Here is a 20,729-nt window from a genome sequence, read left to right as displayed (position 1 = left end):
GAGGATTTTAAAAGTTGCTGGCCTGGAAATGATCTGAACAGATCTTATAATTCTTATATAAGTGTAACGTCCCTTCTTTCTTGTACACCTTATCCAAATAATTTCTGTGACATTTCAAAACCCACAGATCACACCTACACCACATCGGTGTCGAAGGTTAACAGCTGCACTATACAATAAAATATGCGTATTATATTTTAAGCCAGTTAAAATATGGGTCGAGCAGGTCAGAAGATCATGAAGTACTATAAAAATCTCTTTGTCAATGGAAGAATACGTATGCAAACACAATATTACTTACATTTTCTTGTCACGAGGGAGGCGAAAGAAAGACCGTGTATTATTCTCTACTTCATAGTTATTGCAGCCAAACACAGCACATACCTTTCTCCTCATGTTGAGAGGAGATATCAAGGAATGACACACGCTACTATTTAATTATGTCAACTCACTGAAAACAAATAAATAACACCAAAAATTTCACACACAAATACACGTGCTCTTATGACAGAATCAGTAGTTCTCGGGTCTAGAGAGAGCTCTAATAGCTGTCCCTCGATATCTCGCTGAGTGTCACATATTGTCTCTACTGCATTTGATTGCACTCACCTTGAGGAGAGCAGCCTGATGCTCCCGACGCATACGCTTGTAGCCTGTCATCTGTTCGTGCATTTCCTCCTGCATATGTTCCTTCTGCTGCTTGGTCACGATGGATGTGGTTCGGATCGTAGCAAAGTTGTTTGGGCCATGATCAGCGATTGCATTAGAGTTCATAGGCTGGAAATAGAGAGAAATGTACAAGTTAGGGAGAAGTTAAAATAGCTGTCAGTACAGTTGGTCTATAATAAAACAAGAAATGTAATTGCTACTAGAGACATGTATGAGATGGTGGAGGTACATGTCATATGCTGAGTGCAAGTTGCAGAGACAGATCCCGAACCATAGAAATTAACCATCTGTGCTTAAATACCTACAGAAACCCAGGACCCCTTGGATTCAGTTATGGGGCAGGGCATGATCCAAAGTGGCATGCACTCAAAGCTGTGGCCGAATTCCCTATCAGACAAACTGCACAGCAAACCACATAACAATTACAATTAGATTATTAAGGAAGGTTCAACCTTTTCAATACAAAACGTGTTGTATAAGATGTTCACAACATATTATTTATTATATTATTAGAACCGGTTTAGACGCTTATTGCGTCATCACCAGCTACAAAAATCACAAATGGGCAAAGTACATATCATAAAAATTGCATAAATGACTCTTGCATGGCTGAATACAAATGATGGACTGCTTTTCTCCTTAAAGGCTAGAAGAAAATGAGTAAAATATGATGATGTGATGCGACACTTAAGAAAGTTCGGAGTTAAATTGTATAATAAACATTGTTTTAAGAAGCGAATGTCCTTGCCCAGTTTTGCAATCTTTATTCTTAGGCCCATGTATCGATGGACTTTAAATTTTGCTTGGTTAGCTTTGTCATTATGAGTTAAAAACTTCATTTTCCCATATTGAACTGAGATTCACAATTAGATTATTAAGGAAGGTTCAACCTTTTCATCAGCTGATGATGATGCAATAAGCGTCGAAACCGGTTCTAATAATATAATAAATAATATGTTATACTACACGTTTCGTATTGAAAAATCTGACGTAAGTTTGGCTCAGGCAGTTGCTGTAGCGCAGAGTCTTAGTTTATACGAGAGACCCTGTATGCCTTCTTCAATGATTGCCTTTCCAGTAGACAGTAACAGACTCCGTTATCTGCCTTTCCAGTAGACAGTTCCTCTCTGGCTTTATTCTTGACAACGTAGTGCTTGGGGTCCATCTTGGATCGAGATACTTCTAGAACCTCAAAGACCTTGAATGTAATGCCCTAAGAAATTCCGGTTCACCAGTCCACACCTGTTAAGTCGATCTATATTTTAAGAACACTAGCAAAGACGGAACATTATGTGTATGAATACTGCACAAGAACATTATATAATGAAATAAGAATTTCATTCTATTCAAACCCCAAAACAGAGTGAACCTGTAATCAATTCTAACAAGGAACTGTTTTGCCCACTAAAAAATCTTTACTCAAGGGACCTATATAATGGACAAATAATGTTTTAAAGTCTAAAATAATATCAGCCGAACTATCATTTTACTCGATTTGCTGTTAAATAACCAAACTGCATTAACGGAAGATATTGAGTTACCAAAGATTTATACTGTAACATATCTCTACACCTAGTACAAATAGGTTACTGTTTCCAATTTGTTAATGGGTGAACTAATTTTAATACATGTCATTTTTAGGTATTTTTGACCAAAATGCACAATTACATTTAAACGCCTAGTAGTTATAAAAACTGTCATCAAAGATTCAAAATTTTTTTTTTTAACTGGATGCTAAATCAGCATTTTGTAATATTTAAAGAACCTGACAAAGCTTTAACTTTAGTAAAAAATCGTATAGAAGTAATAAGTCATAATACCACAACAGCAGATGGCGCCGATCGCAATGAACTGTTCAACAGGTATTTCTTCTCCAACTTCTCCCCTCCCTTACAAAACCAACCGCTCCCTCCCGTTGGTACAGCTTCAAACAGAACGCTATCAAGCATAACTACCACACCAAGTGAAGTTCATAACCTTCTTCAAACTCTTCGTACCAACAAAGCTACCGGTGCCGACACTATAGGTCCTCTTTTCCTAAAAAATACTGCCAGCACTCTTTGCGTCCCTCTCTCTAAATTATTTAACAGATGTTTTGCCGCGGGCTATTTTCCTATTACCTGGAAACAGGCAAATATTGTTCCACTTCTCAAATCAGGCAACAAATTTAATGTTTCATCTTACCGACTAATCTCTATTTTCCCCACACTATCCTTTATCTTAGAAAAAATTATACACCAGCGTCTCCTCGCATTCACTTTGCCGTATATCTCAACCAAGCAGCATGGTTTTCTACCAGGTGGCTCTTGTCTAACAAACCTGGCCACTCTGCATAGCTTTGCATCACACGCCATTGCAGCTAAATCGCAGCTGGATATCTGCTACGTAGACATTTCGAAAGCTTTTGATTCTGTTGACCATACTCTGTTGCTCCATAAACTCTCCGAACGATTTAATATACATGGCAGTCTACTGACCCTTCTTGCTGGCTTCCTACATAACCATTGGCAGAGAGTGGTAATATCAGGCACTTCATCCTCATGGTTACCAGTCACCTCCGGTGTCCCACAAGGCAGTACTCTTGGCCCCTTGCTGTTTTCTTTGTTTATGGACGATCTGCCATCCGAACTCAACAAAACAGCGAATACCCTACTCTTTGCTGATGACTGCAAGATATTTAGGGAGATCAGGAATCCAGCAGATGCAGCTCTGCTACAGTCATCGCTTAATGCCCTCTCGAACTGGTGCCGTACTTGGAAACTTATCCAAGTGATAAAAATCATTGTTATCCGTATTGAAGATACTGAATGTAGGATGCTAAAAGGTTTGTTTTTTCCCACCTATTCAATACATATAAATTTTATAAATTAGGAATTTATTATTGATTCCACTTGAGACATGTTTCGCCCTTCATTGAGGGCATCATCAGTCAAAATATCACCTCAAGGTAAAAAATCAGGTAACTGGTTAGTAGTTGACATGTACAAATGAATACATATTATTAATACACATACAAAAATTAAGTATGGGAAATAGTTGTACAAAAGTGATGGTTGAACATGTAGGTTTATAGATGAAAAGTCAGCACCAATGCCTAAAATTAACATAGTAGAGTTCGGCAGTGGTGCTCTGGAGAAACAGTTGACGCAATCATAGGAAAATAAAAAGTTTAAAAATATTTACATATAACAATTAAGGGAGAAAAGGTGTAGTGTTCGGCGTCAATGTTTGTAACCAAAAATTAATGTCAAAGGTTGGTAACTATACAGTATTTACATTGTTCAATTGAACAGTTGAGATAAAGTTTTAAAAATATTTACATTATAACATTCAGCGTAAATGTTTGTAATAAAAACTAATGTCAATGGTTGTTAACTATATAGTAATTACATTATCTAATTGAATAGTTGAGAATTTACAATTATATACATAATTACACAAGAGCAGCTGGTGCGCAAGGATAAAAAACTTTAGTAGCAAGTGCGTCCTGATGTTTTAGAGGTTGGAAGAAGGAATTAGCATTGACATTTCAGAAATATGTAGAGCAGTTTATTTTAGTTAAAAACACCGGGGGTAGGGAAATATTTCATAGCCAAATGAGGTTTTATAGGCATCAAGCTGAAAGTTTTCCAGTTGGAGCGCCGAGATCGGTACGGAGACTGGTTAGTGTGGATGGAGATTCATGGGTATTCCGTGCGTTTGAACGGCAACAATGGTGACAGTTATTAGTGGGTAATTGCTAATTAGGAAAATGTTGCGGGTTGAAACTTTCGCTTGTTCTTTTAGTTGACTTCTGTAGCATCGAATGTGATGTGAAGACATCGGTGTGAAATGCCGGTGAGACAAATTGATATTGTTCCGTGGAAAAAAGTATGGCGGACTTCGGGATGAAGTTATTGTTCTTTACTGGTCTGGTGAGATAGAATAGAGTTGCTTGTGTTGTGAACTGCTGTGGAGAGATTAGAATGTATACGGCAACTGCAGATTCAGAGCGTTAAAGCTGGGGTGAGGCATCTTCTCATTCTGACTGCGAAGAGGAGCCGTAGTGGCACGCCATATTTGTGCCGATGTGCGCTGGGTTCCGGCGTGTTGTTGAAAGTTGTATTGTATGAAGTGGAAGTTATCTGTAATTGAGATGTTAATAGTATTAGTTGGTGTGTAAGAAAGGTTTATGGTAAGTAATGAAGAGTGAATGTTATGTTACATACCTGATGTGTCGCTGAGAGGTAATTGTTGATGAGTATTGGTGGACTATGAAGGAGGCTCAGTCGGTAATACGCACATGCGGTTAGCAATGGCGGCGGGAGGGGTGGAGAGCTTTGGGAGGGAGGGGCATGGGCGGAGTCATGCGCAAAGGTGAGCTGTCAGAATGGAGGAAGGTAGAGTGGAGGGGCGAGCTTGTTGTGTATTGGGAGTGCAGGTTGACGTAGTATTGGTTTATAAAAAGAGGGGGGGTATAAGGAACCGAAAGTTACGCGGATAATATTGATGCCTTTTTGTTAATGTGATGAATGTTAATTGCTTGTGTTGGGTGTTGTATTGTTTTTGAAGGTCGAGTGGTTCTTATTTCTCGTGTTGTATCGGTGGGGTCGTGGTGGAGGGGGAGGTGCTTGGGTGGGAGGATGTGTGGGCTTGCTGTCGTGTGTGGGGGAATTGATCGGAAAGGGGGAGGTGGGGGCTAGGGGGGTAATTGTCGACGTGCTGGGTGAGTTAGTTAATGTGGTATTGAAGATTTTAGACAAGTTGTTGCCTTGAAAATTTATTTTTTGTAGTAAGGTGGGAATTTGTTCATAAAGGGGGTTTTTTAAATCTATTATCTCGTTGAGGTTTTTATCCTTGTTGAAGTGTTGGTCTAGATAGATGTATAGGTTCTCAAACTCAGTCATTAGTTTGCCTTTCTCGACTTTTTTTAGGATTGTTAAGTCTTGTTCTATTGTGGTGAAGTGGTGGCCAGTGTCCGTCATGTGGGTGCTCATTGCGGAAAATTTATTATGTTTTTGGGCATTGTAGTGTTCTAAATAACGGGTTTGGAAGCTTCGGCCAGTTTGTCCGATGTACGAGGAGTTGCATTGTGAACAGGTGAGTCTGTAAATACCTGAGTCCGCGTAGTGGTTTCTTCTTGGGTTGACAGAGTTCTGGTTGAAAAATATGTTCTGGTTCGTGTTCTGCGTTTTGAAAGCAATGTTGACCTCGTGCTTTTTTAGGGGGTTGGCTATCTGGTGGATGACTGGATTAGTGTATGTGAAAGTTGCGTATTTGTGTTTATTGGGTAAAAAAAAAGGTAAAAATCGGCAAAATTTCAAGAGACATTAATTTCCTTAACCCCTCAGCGCCGACCTCTATACGTGGTATAGACCCATACAGGGTTTCACATTTACGGCTATAGCACGAAGAGTTTTGGAGTTACTGATATGCAAATTATTTTGTTTCCAAGAAGACATTTTCGGCTTTATCGGTGTTGTAAATAAGAAGTGAAAAATCGTTATAATGTAGTTGTTTTTGCAAGGATAATTATTTGTCAAATAAGTCTGAGCACTAATCTCTTGTTCTTTTTAAAGTCCGTTTGCTTCATTTTTTCCCACTGAATAAAATAAAGAAATGATGATCTGAGAAGTTTGTCTTTTCGTGTGATGTTCTTTGCTCTATTTGTACATTGGGAGTGCGATTTATTTATTATATTTTTCTTTATTTTTCAGCTTGTAATATTTTCGTAATTCTCCACGAGCGCTCTGTGTAGGCATCAATCAGTTAGTGTTGCTTTCTGTCATACGATACGAGAACCAGTTGTTCATGGTATATATCTCGTTTGAAAGACGTTGTCTCGACCTTTTATCTGAAATATGTATCGAGTTGGTTTGTTTCGTCATAAATGTTATTCCCCTCATTCAGTTTCGTCCTGTTGCTTTCGGTCTCACTGCAGCTTCATCAGTCCGTGTCACGCACGGCGCTCAGCTGTGGTATGACTGACAGTAACGTGCTTGAAATATTGTATAATTCAGATGAAAGTTTAGTCGGAAGTAGTAGTGATAGTATAAGCAGCAGTGATAATGAAATAGATGATGTACCAGTGGTAAATGATGAGAGTGACGATGAGGAGGAAACAGTACTTGAAAATTTCGTGTAAGAGACTATAGATAATTATACAGGTCAAACAGAAGTTTTCAACGGTGAATACTGATTGCTAAATTCTCTAATAATACTCACACAGGTCACAGAGACAAATATTGAGCAATTACCTTATCGGGTTCAGCTGGTGAAAGGTTTGTTTACAAAATACGCTCGCTCGGGAGGGGAACGAAATATTTAAGGCCGACGCGCATCAGATAATACAGTTCCAAGGTTGCAGGAAAGATATTTTATCAGGAAATTGCACCCAAGAGTTGGAAATCCAAACCTCAGAGACATTGTATCCTGTGTTCAAAACACGGCGAAAAGAAGACGTCAGTGTACTGCTGCCAGGAGTGTGACTTGAGTCCCTGTCTCAAAGAGTGCTTCGAACTCTATCACACGGAACTAAATTACTAAGGAAATGTGAAACAATTATGTAATTATCTGCATGTACATAGTTCTGTCATAACGAATTCCAAATTTCGTGAAAATCGGGCTACTCTTATACTTGCAGTAACGCTTTAAGTGAATCGATGTATTTCAGTCGCGCGTACTTGAAATCTTATCCGGCCGCGGGGTAGGAAGCTATTTAAATGGCTGCGACGCTGAGGGGTTAAAGAATGTGTTAAGCTAAATTTAGTACCCAAATTCTTGAGACCACTGCAAAGGAAAAGCATTCCGTTTCAAAACTCGACTATCACCCAAAACAAAGTCAACAACATCTGGTTGAAGGACGAGATTAAACAACTATACAGGAAAAAATCATTCTTAAATTTACAGCTTTATCGAACACATTTAACCCTTGCACAACACTTATCCCCTCTTGAATGGCAATCTTTCCTAAGACATACTGACAATAAATTAACCAACGTACTAGAAAAGAAACAAGATACATTAAACCTCAAACTAGCCCATCTGAAGGGAACCAAACCAAGCACATCAAACCACAATAAGAACAATAATACTACATCCATTATTTCAAACAACACCCCTACTACCATCAATTTGACACCACCTTCTCTGACATAGATGTGAACCTCCTAAACAGAGGCCTAAAACACAATTGGCCTAACCCCAATACTATCGATGACCTAACCACCACTATTGCAGAAGTAGAATCCAACATTAGTAAACAGATCACCATAGAGAAACAAAATGACGTCAGACACGAAATAAAAAAGAAACTGCCCTCCCCAGTCAATGAGTTAAAAACCAACAAAAACACTACCCTCTCAAAACAAATCCATGCTTTAAAGACCAAAATCAACACCAATAACGTTATAGTAACAAAAGCCGACAAAGGTAACACAACTGTACTCATGAACAAACAGGACTACATCAAAAAAACTGAAGAATTCTTTTCTGACACAACCTACACCACCATCAACAAGGATACTATATCAAAAGTACAACGCAACTTGAAATCCCTTCTCAAAAATTCAACTTTCCTCTTAAATGACCATGAAATCTTTAAACTAGTCAACATGAATCCAACTTTACCCACAGCCAAGTCCTTACCCAAAACCCACAAAAAAGACATCCCCATCCGACCAATTATCAACAGTAGAGGCAGTCCAACATACAAAACTTCAAGATTTCTACACTACATTCTCAAAAAACACTACAAATTCAACAACAAAAACCCCATTAAGAACTCAATTGACCTATGTCAAACCCTGAATAAATTTACACTGCAACCAAACCACATTCTATGTTCCTTTGACATCACCAACATGTATCCGAACATCCCAGTTCTCGAAACCATCAACATCATAAAAAACAACCTCTCCAAACACAGTGGACTAAGCAAAATAGAAATTGATGAGTTCATTAAAATATTAACCTTTATATTGAACAATAATTACTTCACGTTCAACAACAAGATTTACCATCAAAAGGGCTTAGCTATGGGAGACCCTATTTCTGGCATTCTAGCGAACATCTATATGGACAACTTAGAACACAATAAAATTATAAATTCCATCAATGGTATTCATCTTTGGCTCCGCTATGTCGACGACACACTAGTGATCATCGATAAACAGTGCAACAACAGCGACAACATCCTCACATTCCTAAACACTTTAGACAACAACATAAAATTCACAAAAGAAGATGAGGACAACGGCTCCATCAATTTTTTTAGACATCAACATCACATGAATGGACAACGCTTTTGAGTTTCGAATACACAGAAAACCCTCCTTCACCCCACTAACAATAAACAATAATTCCTTACACCCAAACTCCCATAAACAAGCCCCTTACTACAGTTTAATATACAGAGCTTTAAAAATTCCCCTTTCACCTACCAATCTGAAAAAAGAACTTGATTACATAACAGATATTGCCAAGTTCAATGGCTTCAACACCAACATGATCAACAAGATCATCAACAAAGTAAAACTAAAATTAATAACAAATCTTTCCCCAATAAAACCCAATAAACACAAATACGCAACTTTCACATACACTAATCCAGTCATCCACCAGATAGCCAACCCCCTAAAAAAGCAAGAAGTCAACATTGCTTTCAAAACGCAGAACACGAACCAGAACATATTTTTCAACCAGAACTCTGTCAACCCAAGAAGAAACCACTACGCGGGCTCAGGTATTTACAGACTCACCTGTTCACAATGCAACTCCTCGTACATCGGACAAACTGGCCGAAGCTTCCAAACCCGTTATTTAGAACACTACAATGCCCAAAAACATAATAAATTTTCCGCAATGAGCACCCACATGACGGACACTGGCCACCACTTCACCACAATAGAACAAGACTTAACAATCCTAAAAAAAGTCGAGAAAGGCAAACTAATGACTGAGTTTGAGAACCTATACATCTATCTAGACCAACACTTCAACAAGGATAAAAACCTCAACGAGATAATAGATTTAAAAAACCCCCTTTATGAACAAATTCCCACCTTACTACAAAAAATAAATTTTCAAGGCAACAACTTGTCTAAAATCTTCAATACCACATTAACTAACTCACCCAGCACGTCGACAATTACCCCCCTAGCCCCCACCTCCCCCTTTCCGATCAATTCCCCCACACACGACAGCAAGCCCACACATCCTCCCACCCAAGCACCTCCCCCTCCACCACGACCCCACCGATACAACACGAGAAATAAGAACCACTCGACCTTCAAAAACAATACAACACCCAACACAAGCAATTAACATTCATCACATTAACAAAAAGGCATCAATATTATCCGCGTAACTTTCGGTTCCTTATACCCCCCCTCTTTTTATAAACCAATACTACGTCAACCTGCACTCCCAATACACAACAAGCTCGCCCCTCCACTCTACCTTCCTCCATTCTGACAGCTCACCTTTGCGCATGACTCCGCCCATGCCCCTCCCTCCCAAAGCTCTCCACCCCTCCCGCCGCCATTGCTAACCGCATGTGCGTATTACCGACTGAGCCTCCTTCATAGTCCACCAATACTCATCAACAATTACCTCTCAGCGACACATCAGGTATGTAACATAACATTCACTCTTCATTACTTACCATAAACCTTTCTTACACACCAACTAATACTATTAACATCTCAATTACAGATAACTTCCACTTCATACAATACAACTTTCAACAACACGCCGGAACCCAGTGCACATCGGCACAAATATGGCGTGCCACTACGGCTCCTCTTCGCAGTCAGAATGAGAAGATGCCTCACCCCAGCTTTAACGCTCTGAATCTGCAGTTGCCGTATACATTCTAATCTCTCCACAGCAGTTCACAACACAAGCAACTCTATTCTATCTCACCAGACCAGTAAAGAACAATAACTTCATTCCGAAGTCCGCCATACTTTTTTCCACGGAACAATATCAATTTGTCTCACCGGCATTACACACCGATGTCTTCACATCACATTCGATGCTACAGAAGTCAACTAAAAGAACAAGCGAAAGTTTCAACTCGCAACATTTTCCTAATTAGCAATTACCCACTAATAACTGTCACCATTGTTGCCGTTCAAACGCACGGAATACCCATGAATCTCCATCCACACTAACCAGTCTCCGTACCGATCTCGGCGCTGCAACTGGAAAACTTTCAGCTTGATGCCCATAAAACCTCATTTGGCTATGAAATATTTCCCTACCCCCGGTGTTTTTAACTAAAATAAACTGCTCTACATATTTCTGAAATGTCAATGCTAATTCCTTCTTCCAACCTCTAGAACATCAGGACGCACTTGGTACTAAAATTTTTTATCCTTGCGCACCAGCTGCTCTTGTGTAATTAAGTATATAATTGTAAATTCTCAACTATTCAATTAGATAATGTAATTACTATATAGTTACCAACCATTGACATTAGTTTTTATTACAAACATTTACGCTGAATGTTATAATGTAAATATTTTTAAAACTTTATCTCAACTGTTCAATTGAACAATGTAAATACTGTATAGTTACCAACCTTTGACATTAATTTTTGGTTACAAACATTGACGCCGAACACTACACCTTTTCTCCCTTAATTGTTATATGTAAATATTTTTAAACCTTTTATTTTCCTATGATTGCGTCAACTGTTTCTCCAGAGCACCACTACCGAACTCTACTATGTTAATTTTAGGCATTGGTGCTGACTTTTCATCTATAAACCTGTATGTTCAACCATCACTTATGTACAACTATTTCCGATACTTAATTTTTGTATGTGTATTAATAATATGTATTCATTTGTACATGTCAACTACTAACCAGTTACCTGATTTTTTACCTTGAGGTGATATTTTGACTGATGATGCCCTCAATGAAGGGCGAAACATGTCTCAAGTGGAATCAATAATAAATTCCTAATTTATAAAATTTATATGTATTGAATAGGTGGGAAAAAACAAACCTTTTAGCATCCAACTTATCCCCAATCCACAAAAATGCAGCCACATGACCATAACACTGCGTAAATCTCCTCTACCGACATCATATTACCTACTCGACACGCCCATCACCGTGGTTACGCAACAGCGTGACCTAGGTGTAATATTCGATACAAAATTACAATTTAAGACCCATATAGAAACATATACAACCAAGGCTATGAAATTACTAGGCATTCTCTATCGCTTCACCGAAATTTCTGACCCCGTTGCTCTTCGCCACTGCTTCCTCACGATCGTTCAACCTCTCTTAAACTACTGCTCTCCGATTCAACAGCCGCCCCCTCCAATATCAAGCAGTTAGACAGAGCAGTGTCCTTCTTTGCTGCAATTGTAAGGAACAGAAACCCCAAGCTCAGAAATCTGTCTACGCAGCAGATATTAATGGCAATTAATGTGTCACCGCTGCACATCAGGCGACAGGTAGCTGACCTGAGTTTCCTCCACGAGATCTTAAATGGACATTACCGCTCGGAACATCTTGTTTCTCTCTTCTCTCTCCGCGTTCCTTCCCGCTCCACCAGAACCAAAGACCTTCTCCACATTCCCCACACTCAGCACTCAATACTTCAACAATCTTTCCTAATCCGCCTCCCAACACTCTTTAACAATATTAATAGGAGACAAGAGCTTGATATAGCATCAAATAAAAGTGTATTCGAGACGTGTGTAAATAGTATCTTAAAGATAAGTTGATGTGAAGGGATTATACCGCCATCTTGACCCACGACGACTTGGCTATGAACATGGACATTCTCATGGTTTTCGATTTGGACAGTTATTAGTAGGATGTGTACCTGATCTTGTAATATTTTGTTATGTTTGTTATATTTTATTATGAAAGTTTACGTTTGTTAAATTGTCTGTTGACAGTGCAAGTGAAATTTGCTCAGTGTAGCTGTATCTTGTGCTTCGTGAATAAATAAATAAATAATATGCTACCAATTTTAATCTTAAGTTTTAAGGACTACACCAAAAATTTTTAATAGTAGTGTAAGAATATGGTCAATTTTTATATATATTTATGTTGTATGTTATGTTAATATTGTACTTAAGCCTTGTCACAAAGTTTCCTATGGCTGATGATGGCATACAAATAATGCCGAAACCGGTCCCAATTTTTTGAAAGGTAAGAAATTCGTGATGTGTTAATGACGTCACATTGTATTTGTATTGAAAAGGTGGACATAATTATCCTCGATTTACAGGTTTGGCTGGAAGTTGAATCCCTCTACCTTCTTTGTAGGATCTTCAACCAGGTGAGCATTGTTGGGTGGATGTGCGTTCCAACGTTGTTGCCATTTGGAGGTCATGTCGAAAGAATTGATACCTTCTAAATCAATCCAGGGTGGCTTTCATGATTTCAAACGCTTTGTTGGTGGATCTTGCAGCGCATCATACAATGGAGGGTTCTTATGAGAGGTGATCTTCTTGAGCAAGCTTACCTCAGCTGCTTTCCTCCTTAGATCTTGCGGAGCGATATTAGCTAGGACTGGGAGTAGATCTAACAGTACCAGTAATAACCCTCATGGTCTCATTGAGTTGCACATCAATCTTAGTGGTATGAGCGCTGTCTTAACATACAGCGGCACAATATTCACCAGCAGAATACACAAGAGCGAGTGCAGCAGAACGTAGAGTATTAGCGTCTGCACCCCAGCTGCTTCCAGCAATCTTGCAGAGTAGATTCACTCTTGAGCCAAGTTTCTTTGATAACTTGATGCACTATTGTTTGAATGCCAAAGACCGATCCAGAATAATTCCAAGATATATTCAATTGTAGTTATGGGGTACTTTGATTCCGTCAAAAGTCACATGTAGCTTCCTTTCATCATCATCATCATCATCATCATCATCATTATCCAAAGGCTTTGCCTTGTTGCTGCAACCACTGATCTTTTCTCTCTGCGATCCTTTTCATCTCTCCATAACCTTGGCATCCCATCATCTCAACTACCTCTTCAATGATCTCCTTCCGGGTCAGGAGAAGTAATTATTGTTTAGAACGATGTCACGATGTTTCCAAGCATTCCTACTAAAGAAACCATTAAAATTATCCATGACAACATCAATAAACACAGCAGCCTTAGTAAAATGGAAATTGAAGAATTCATGAAGATATTGAATTTCGTTCTAAACAATAATTACTTCTCCTTTAATGGTAAATATTATCAGCAGAAAGGCCTAGCTATGGGAGACCTTCTTTCTGGCATTCTAGCAGATATTTACATGGACTCTATAGAACAGGGATGGCGAACCTATGCCATGCGTCACCTAGTGACACGCGAACACGATTTCGGTGGCACACCACATGAACATAATATTTTATATATACGTCTTGCACTGCAGAAAATACACATAAAGCTTCACGTGTAAGAAATAAATATCGAAGATCTAAATACTAGTTCCATTCGGACGTGCAATATTGCAACAATGCTACACTGATAGGTCCGAAAGTCAAGTGAAATAGTGTCGTTTTCTGATGGTTTTGTATACAGACATCGCAAACATGTTTTCGGTGCCGAAAAGAGCAAAAACATTACGATGGTTTTCCGTGGTTTCCTATTTTCACACCAGGCAAATGCTGGGGCTGTACCTTAATTAAGGCCACGGCCGCTTCCTTCCCACTCCTAGCCCTTCCCTGTCCCATCGTCGCCATAAGACCTATCTGTGTCGGTGAGACGCAAAGCAACTAGCAAAAAAAAAACAAGGTGGTGACCATATTTTTCAAGAACTCTGGCCAAGGGAATTCGAACTGATAAAAAGATGGGTTGCCTGTGTTCGAAAACAATTGTATCCTCCACATTTAATGTAAAGCGCAACTTCGAGACTGATCATTCCAATATTTGTTCCATTTCAAATGAAGAAAGAAGAGAGTTTGTTTTTACAAAATATCGAACATTGCACAAAACAAACTAATTCTTTTGTATCATCTTTTCGGCCAAGGAATAATATCAGTGCGGCTGTTTCCATCTGTCTCACTGCATAGTACAGCATGCATGGGAAACTGATTTCTGACGGTGAGTTGTTGAAACAAAGTTTCTTATTGATGTCCGACACATTAAAGGAATGCCAGCCAGCTGAACTGCTGTCAAGGATAGAATATTAAAAATGAGTGAAGAAGTTTCGGAGCAGTTGAAAGCTAATTTGGATAACTCCCACATGTATGCAGTATGTTTTGATGAAAGCAGAATGTGACCTTACTAAAAAGGATACCTGTGTTTTTTAATTTTAGATTTCTTATGGAAATGTGATGAGGGAGAAATTAGTTTAATTGTTGAGCATACAAACTACAACATGGAATGATAATGAAGCTAATGGAGGAAGTTAAGTCCATTCGCAATATTAGTACTTTTGGATTTTGTATCTAATAACTATTTTTTTACAATTTGTTTTATGTCGCACCGACATAGATAGGTCTTGAGGCGAAAATGGGATTGGCGTACAAGTGAGAAGGAAACCGCCGTGGCCATAATTGAGGCACAGCCCCACGGAACATGCAATCAAATGTATTTACCAGATATATGTATAATAGATAAATAAATAAATCTGTAAATGAATAAATAAATGACATATTATGAAACATAATCAGGAATTTATCAAGGAAGTGCGGGGGGGTTTGTAGGTTGTAGACATCCCGTAATGGAAAATAACAAGTGGCACAGTCAACAGATGATAGTAATAAACCAGACTTAAAATGGGACACTAGTTGGAAAAGGTTCGCTATCCCTGCTATAGAACATACAAAAATTATTTCACAAGTAAAGGGCATTTGTTTGTGGCTAAGATTTGTTGACGATACTTTTGTGATCATCAATAAGGACATTACTGACAGTGACGATATATTAGTTTCACTAAACGAAATAGATCCTACCATCAAATTTACCAAAGAAGATGAAGTCAATAATTCTTTAAATTTTTCAGATATAACGGTCACACGTTTGGATAACGCTTTTGAATTTCAAATTTTTAGGAAACCTACTCACATTCACCCATAACTATTAAAGATTCATCCTTGCATCCTAAGACCCCCAAACTAGCTACCCATCCTAGTGTAATATATAGGGCACTAAAAATTCCTCTTTTGCCAAAAAGTTTAGAAATAGAGCTGAATTGCATAAGGCAGTTAACTCAGTTCAATGGCTTTAAAATAAATGTAATCAATCAGTTAATTAATATCAAAACTAGGCTATCTTCCGACCTAACCCCAGAGAAATCAAAGAAAAACAGCTACACCACATTTACGTATAATAGTCCGGCTATGCGTCAGATCACTAATGTTAAAAAAAAAAAAAAAAAACCACAACATCAACATAGCCTTTAGGACAGTTAATAATAACCAGAACATATTCCTCAACCACAACAGAGTCAATAATAATAATAATAATAATAATAATAATAATAATAATAATAATAATAATAATAATAATAATAATAATAACAACGTTTAAATCGCAGCACGCATGCGCTCCAATTGCAACGCCTAATGTTGGGCCCGCCCAATCCAATTCGAGTAACGCCTCTCAAGCAACAACACAGACACACAAATTGAAACTCACTCCCCCTTCCCCTCTATGCTCCGCCTCGCCATTACCGCATCAATACTTCACTAGGAGTAGTAAGGTTAATCCTTCAGACGCAACCGGAACAGATGGTGCCAGCTAACATCGACAAGACAAGTAAGTTTGTCCACTTTTATGCGGGAAACACTTTCACTTTACATTTATGATTATATTGGGCTCTACATTCACATTCTAAATTCCCTTTTTTCTCTTATTCAGTTACAGACATCTCATAATTCCTCCCAAGGTTGAACAATGCACCAATGGGAATGTTGTTATTATTTTATAAGTTTCATATTCCGTATTGACTGAATTCAATGTAATAGACAAGAAAAATGTTCCACCGATCAATACATTTATTGTGAATGAATTATTGCACTAGTACCGGTTTTGGCCTATCTTGGCCATCATCAGCTAGCACACAAATTTACAGTCATTAGACAAAATTACAAAGATGTTATGTTAGAGCATCCGGATGTCTAATGAAAAATGGAAGTAAAATATATTGCAGTATGTTGCGTTTAAATATCTCTGATTAAAAGTGGTGATGGTTATAATAAACTAAAACCTATTGATTGAGCATGGACATGAGTACATAAACACATTAAAATATATATGCCACATCATAAGACACTAAAAAATATAGCACATTAAACACATTAAAACAGGGTATATTTTAAAAAAGTCTATTAAAATTTGAGTTTATGTTGCGTTGCATTCATTCTTCAATCCTCTTGTATTTCTTGTGTTGATTAAGTTGTATTAGGTGAATATCGAGAATGTTCTATGGCTGATATACTTTGTATTGGTATGTTATAAGAACTCTTGTCATTAAAATTTGAAAATTGAGTACTGTGCAATTTAACTGTTGATGTAGTCCGGTTGTGTACCTCCACAGCAACAACAATAACAACAATATAACGTGCATAGACGAGAGAGGTGTCACCACCAACTGCTCTAAAATTAAACCCTATCTTACTGTATATATAAATCTTACCTGACTACATCAACAGTTGAATTGCACAGTACTCAATCTTCAAATTTTAATGACAAGAGTTCTTATAACATACCAATAAAAAGTATATCAGCCATAGAACACTCTCGATATTCACCTAACACAACTTAATCAACACAAGAAATACAAGAGGATTGAAGAATGAATGCAACGGTGGAACATTTTTCTTGTCTATTACAATGGGAACGTTAATCGACAAGAATGGCACAATATTCAAAACATTTTTATCAGATGAGCATCAATGAACAATACCAACAATATGTTTCCAACATGCTTTAACCTATTAAACATTACCGTCCAACCATGCTTCTTTCTAAAGGAATATTCAAATCCAACATGATCGACTTTAACCACAGTTCCGGTTTTGCAGCAATATACTTATGGTAATGGCCATAACCACCTTTGAATGAACCAGTTGTAAAACCTTCAACCTAATGTTCATCCATAAAATAGGAGAAACCCCAATTCACGCTGGGATCAATCTCTAGTCAAACAGTTGGAGAAACTCCAATTCACGCTGTGATCAATCTCTAGCCAATACGTACACATTTACATAAACGTTCATCCAGATGTTTTAGACGTTTTCTAGTCATTGTAAAATAAAATATTTTATTGTGTCCTTGTTCACAAATTCTGGCATTTAGTTAATGTACATGTAAAGTATGTAAATATCACCTAAAACTTTGTAATAAGCATAAGACCATTGTATTTAGTATTTGATATTAATTTAAGTTTAGTATTAAGTTCCAATGTTAATAGATTTAAGACTTGACTTTAAGATTAGTATTAGGCTGAAGATGCCCAAAACTAGGGTGAAACATGTCCCTATCTAGTGTTTATATTTCATGTAGAATTTAATCACTACAAAATATAATTGTATTGAATAGGTGGACACAGTAATTTTATTCAAGAAAGAATTTTACCTCATGGATATGGTGGAAGGAATATAGAAGGTGAACATCTCCTTGACTTCAGTATGCGGAATGGGTTGGTGGTGAAAAACTGACAGAGCCATAAGATAACACGATATAGTTGGGATGGACTTCAAAAGATTGTAATTGATTATGTCATCTAAGATGAGGAAAGGAGCAGAATGGTAACAGATGTCAGTAATACCCAGCGAGAGTCTTGACAGTGACTGCCGACTATTAGTAGCGGACCTGAGAAAATTCTATGTGCCAAAAGTACAGAACAGGAAAATGCCAAACATCAAAGTATGGGAACTACAGAAAACATAAGAGAACTGAGTATCAGAACCAGATAAAAACCCTGTTACCAAGAGATGAAAGGAAAAATGGAGAGGCAGAATGGACCAGACTAAGGGACACATTGGTTAAGGAAGCAACCGAAGTTTGTGGAAAGAAAAGTATGAAAACAAGGGAGAAGGAAACATCTTGGTTGAATGAAAGAGAGAGAGCAGCAATCAGGGAAAGAAATCTCTTGTGGAAAGAAAGGGATCGGGAGAAAAATAAACCAGACCTTACTAGAGGCAAGGCAAAAATCAGAAACCTCGAACAATTATACCGAAACAAGAAACTGAATGTTAAAAGAACAGTTAAGATGAAAAGACCAAGGAATGGAATATATTCACTCAGAAACTGGAGGAAGACAGCAGAGGCAATAAGAAACTTCTGTACAGTGTTATCAGAGGTAAAAGGAAACCAGGGAATACTATAAAGGCACTTGGAGATGAAAATGGAAATGAAATAGCGTATGGCTTTTAGTGCCGGGAGTGTCCGAGGACATATACGGCTTGCCAGGTGCAGGTCTATTTGATATGACGCCTGTAGGTGGCCTTTCGCGTCGTAATGAGGATGAAATGATGATGACGACAACACACACACCCAGCCCCCGTGTCAGTGTAATTAACCAATGATGGTTAAAACTCCCGACCCTGCTGGGTATCGAACCCCGGACCCCTGTGACCAAATGTCAGCAAGCTGATCATTTAACCACGTAGCCGGACATGAAAATGGAAATCTGGTTAGGACAGAAAGTGACATGAGAGAAGTCAGGAAGAACCATTTCGACTGCCTACTGAATAAACCAGTTCAAGAACAAAATACAGAACTGGAAATCTAAGCCTACAATGAGAACCTCCAAATACCTGGACAGAAAATGAGACCGTATTAAAATCTATGCCTAAAGGAAAATCTTCAGGAGCATATGAAGTGAATGCAGACATGATAAAGGCAGCAGGCATCCAGGGTGTACAATGGCTGCACAGAGTATGGTACACAAACCTTTTCTTGATCCCAATTTCCCATTCAGCACTATGGAGCTCAGGGATCAAGAAAAGGTTCGCTTACTATACTAAATGCCGCATGGACAGACAACAAAATGTCAGCAGATTGGAGCAAGGGAATTATAATTCCCAGCGCGCCGGCCTCTCACCACTGGGTTCCGTGGTTCAAATCCCAGTCACTCCATGTGAGATTTGTGCTGGACAAAGCGGAGGTGGGACAGGTTTTTCTCTGGGTACTCTGATTTTCCCTGTCATCTTTAATTCCAGGAACACTCTCCAATATTATTTCATTTCATCTGTCATTCATTAATCATTGCCCCAGGGGTCTGAGACATGCTTTGGCAGCCAGCACAATTCCTATCCTTGCCGCTAGATGGGGGCTTCATTCATTCCATTCCTAAACCGGTCAAATGACTGGAAACAGGCTGTGGATTTTCATTTTAAGAAAGGCAGCAGGTGGAAACCCACCAACTATAGAGGAATAACACTGCTGTCTCATGGGCTAAAAATTCTAGACAAGATCATAAAAAAGAAGATCGAGAACCAACACTGAACCACAGTTAAAGGAGGACCAATATGGATTCAGAAATAACAGATCAACAATGGATCTAATTTTTAGCACCCACATGCTGAGAAAGGCAAGAACCTGGTCATTGTATTTTCGGATATAAAAAAGACCTATGACAGTGTTATAAGAGACAAGATCTGGGAGTGCGTGAGGAAAAGAAGTGTGCCTGAAGGACTGGTAAGGAAAATTCAGATGTTGTGCAAAGACTGTACTAGCTGGGAAGGTTTGAGCCCAAGGAAGTGTACACTGTCCCCACCACTACTCATCACTGTTATGAAGAACGTCAAGGAAAAGTTAGGTGAACTGAATGCAGTGGCCTTTGCTGACATCATGATTTGGGGTGAAACAGAAGAAGTACAGACCAGAATCAACGTATAAGTGAGCGAGACCAAGACAAGGGTGATGGCAGTCAACAGAGAAGAGAGTCCAGGAAGTGTAAAACTAGGATACCATGAGCTAGAGTGTGTGGATAGTTTTCCTTACCTTGGAAGTGTAACCTCCAGTGATAATTTGGTCAGAAAGGAAATTACAAACAGAGTGCAAAAGGGATCAGAATTCTACCAAGTAACAACACTTTTATGGGATGTCACGATTCCAGAACCGGCCAAGCTGATGATTAGCAATTATTTCATACCAATAT

The 20,729-nt window shown here is 38.5% G+C and overlaps 1 protein-coding gene across 3 annotated transcripts in view; it reads right to left on the bottom strand.

The window, feature by feature from the left end:
• Tao (Serine/threonine-protein kinase Tao) overlaps nt 1-20,729 on the bottom strand; it is a 549,291-nt gene that overhangs the window by 202,209 nt on the left and 326,353 nt on the right. For all 3 annotated transcript variants that reach the window (XM_067158891.2, XM_067158894.2, XM_067158892.2), the window contains exon 9: nt 610-777. In XM_067158891.2, coding sequence (XP_067014992.1) covers nt 610-777 — 168 coding nt within the window. The remainder of the gene's footprint in view (nt 1-609; nt 778-20,729) is intronic.

The sequence above is a fragment of the Anabrus simplex genome, chromosome X (assembly GCF_040414725.1).
Source record: "Anabrus simplex isolate iqAnaSimp1 chromosome X, ASM4041472v1, whole genome shotgun sequence".
In the NCBI taxonomy this organism is placed as follows: Eukaryota; Metazoa; Arthropoda; class Insecta; order Orthoptera; family Tettigoniidae; genus Anabrus; species Anabrus simplex.
The sequence above is the reverse complement of the archived record's forward strand: the minus strand, read 5'-3'. Positions and strand labels throughout refer to the sequence as shown.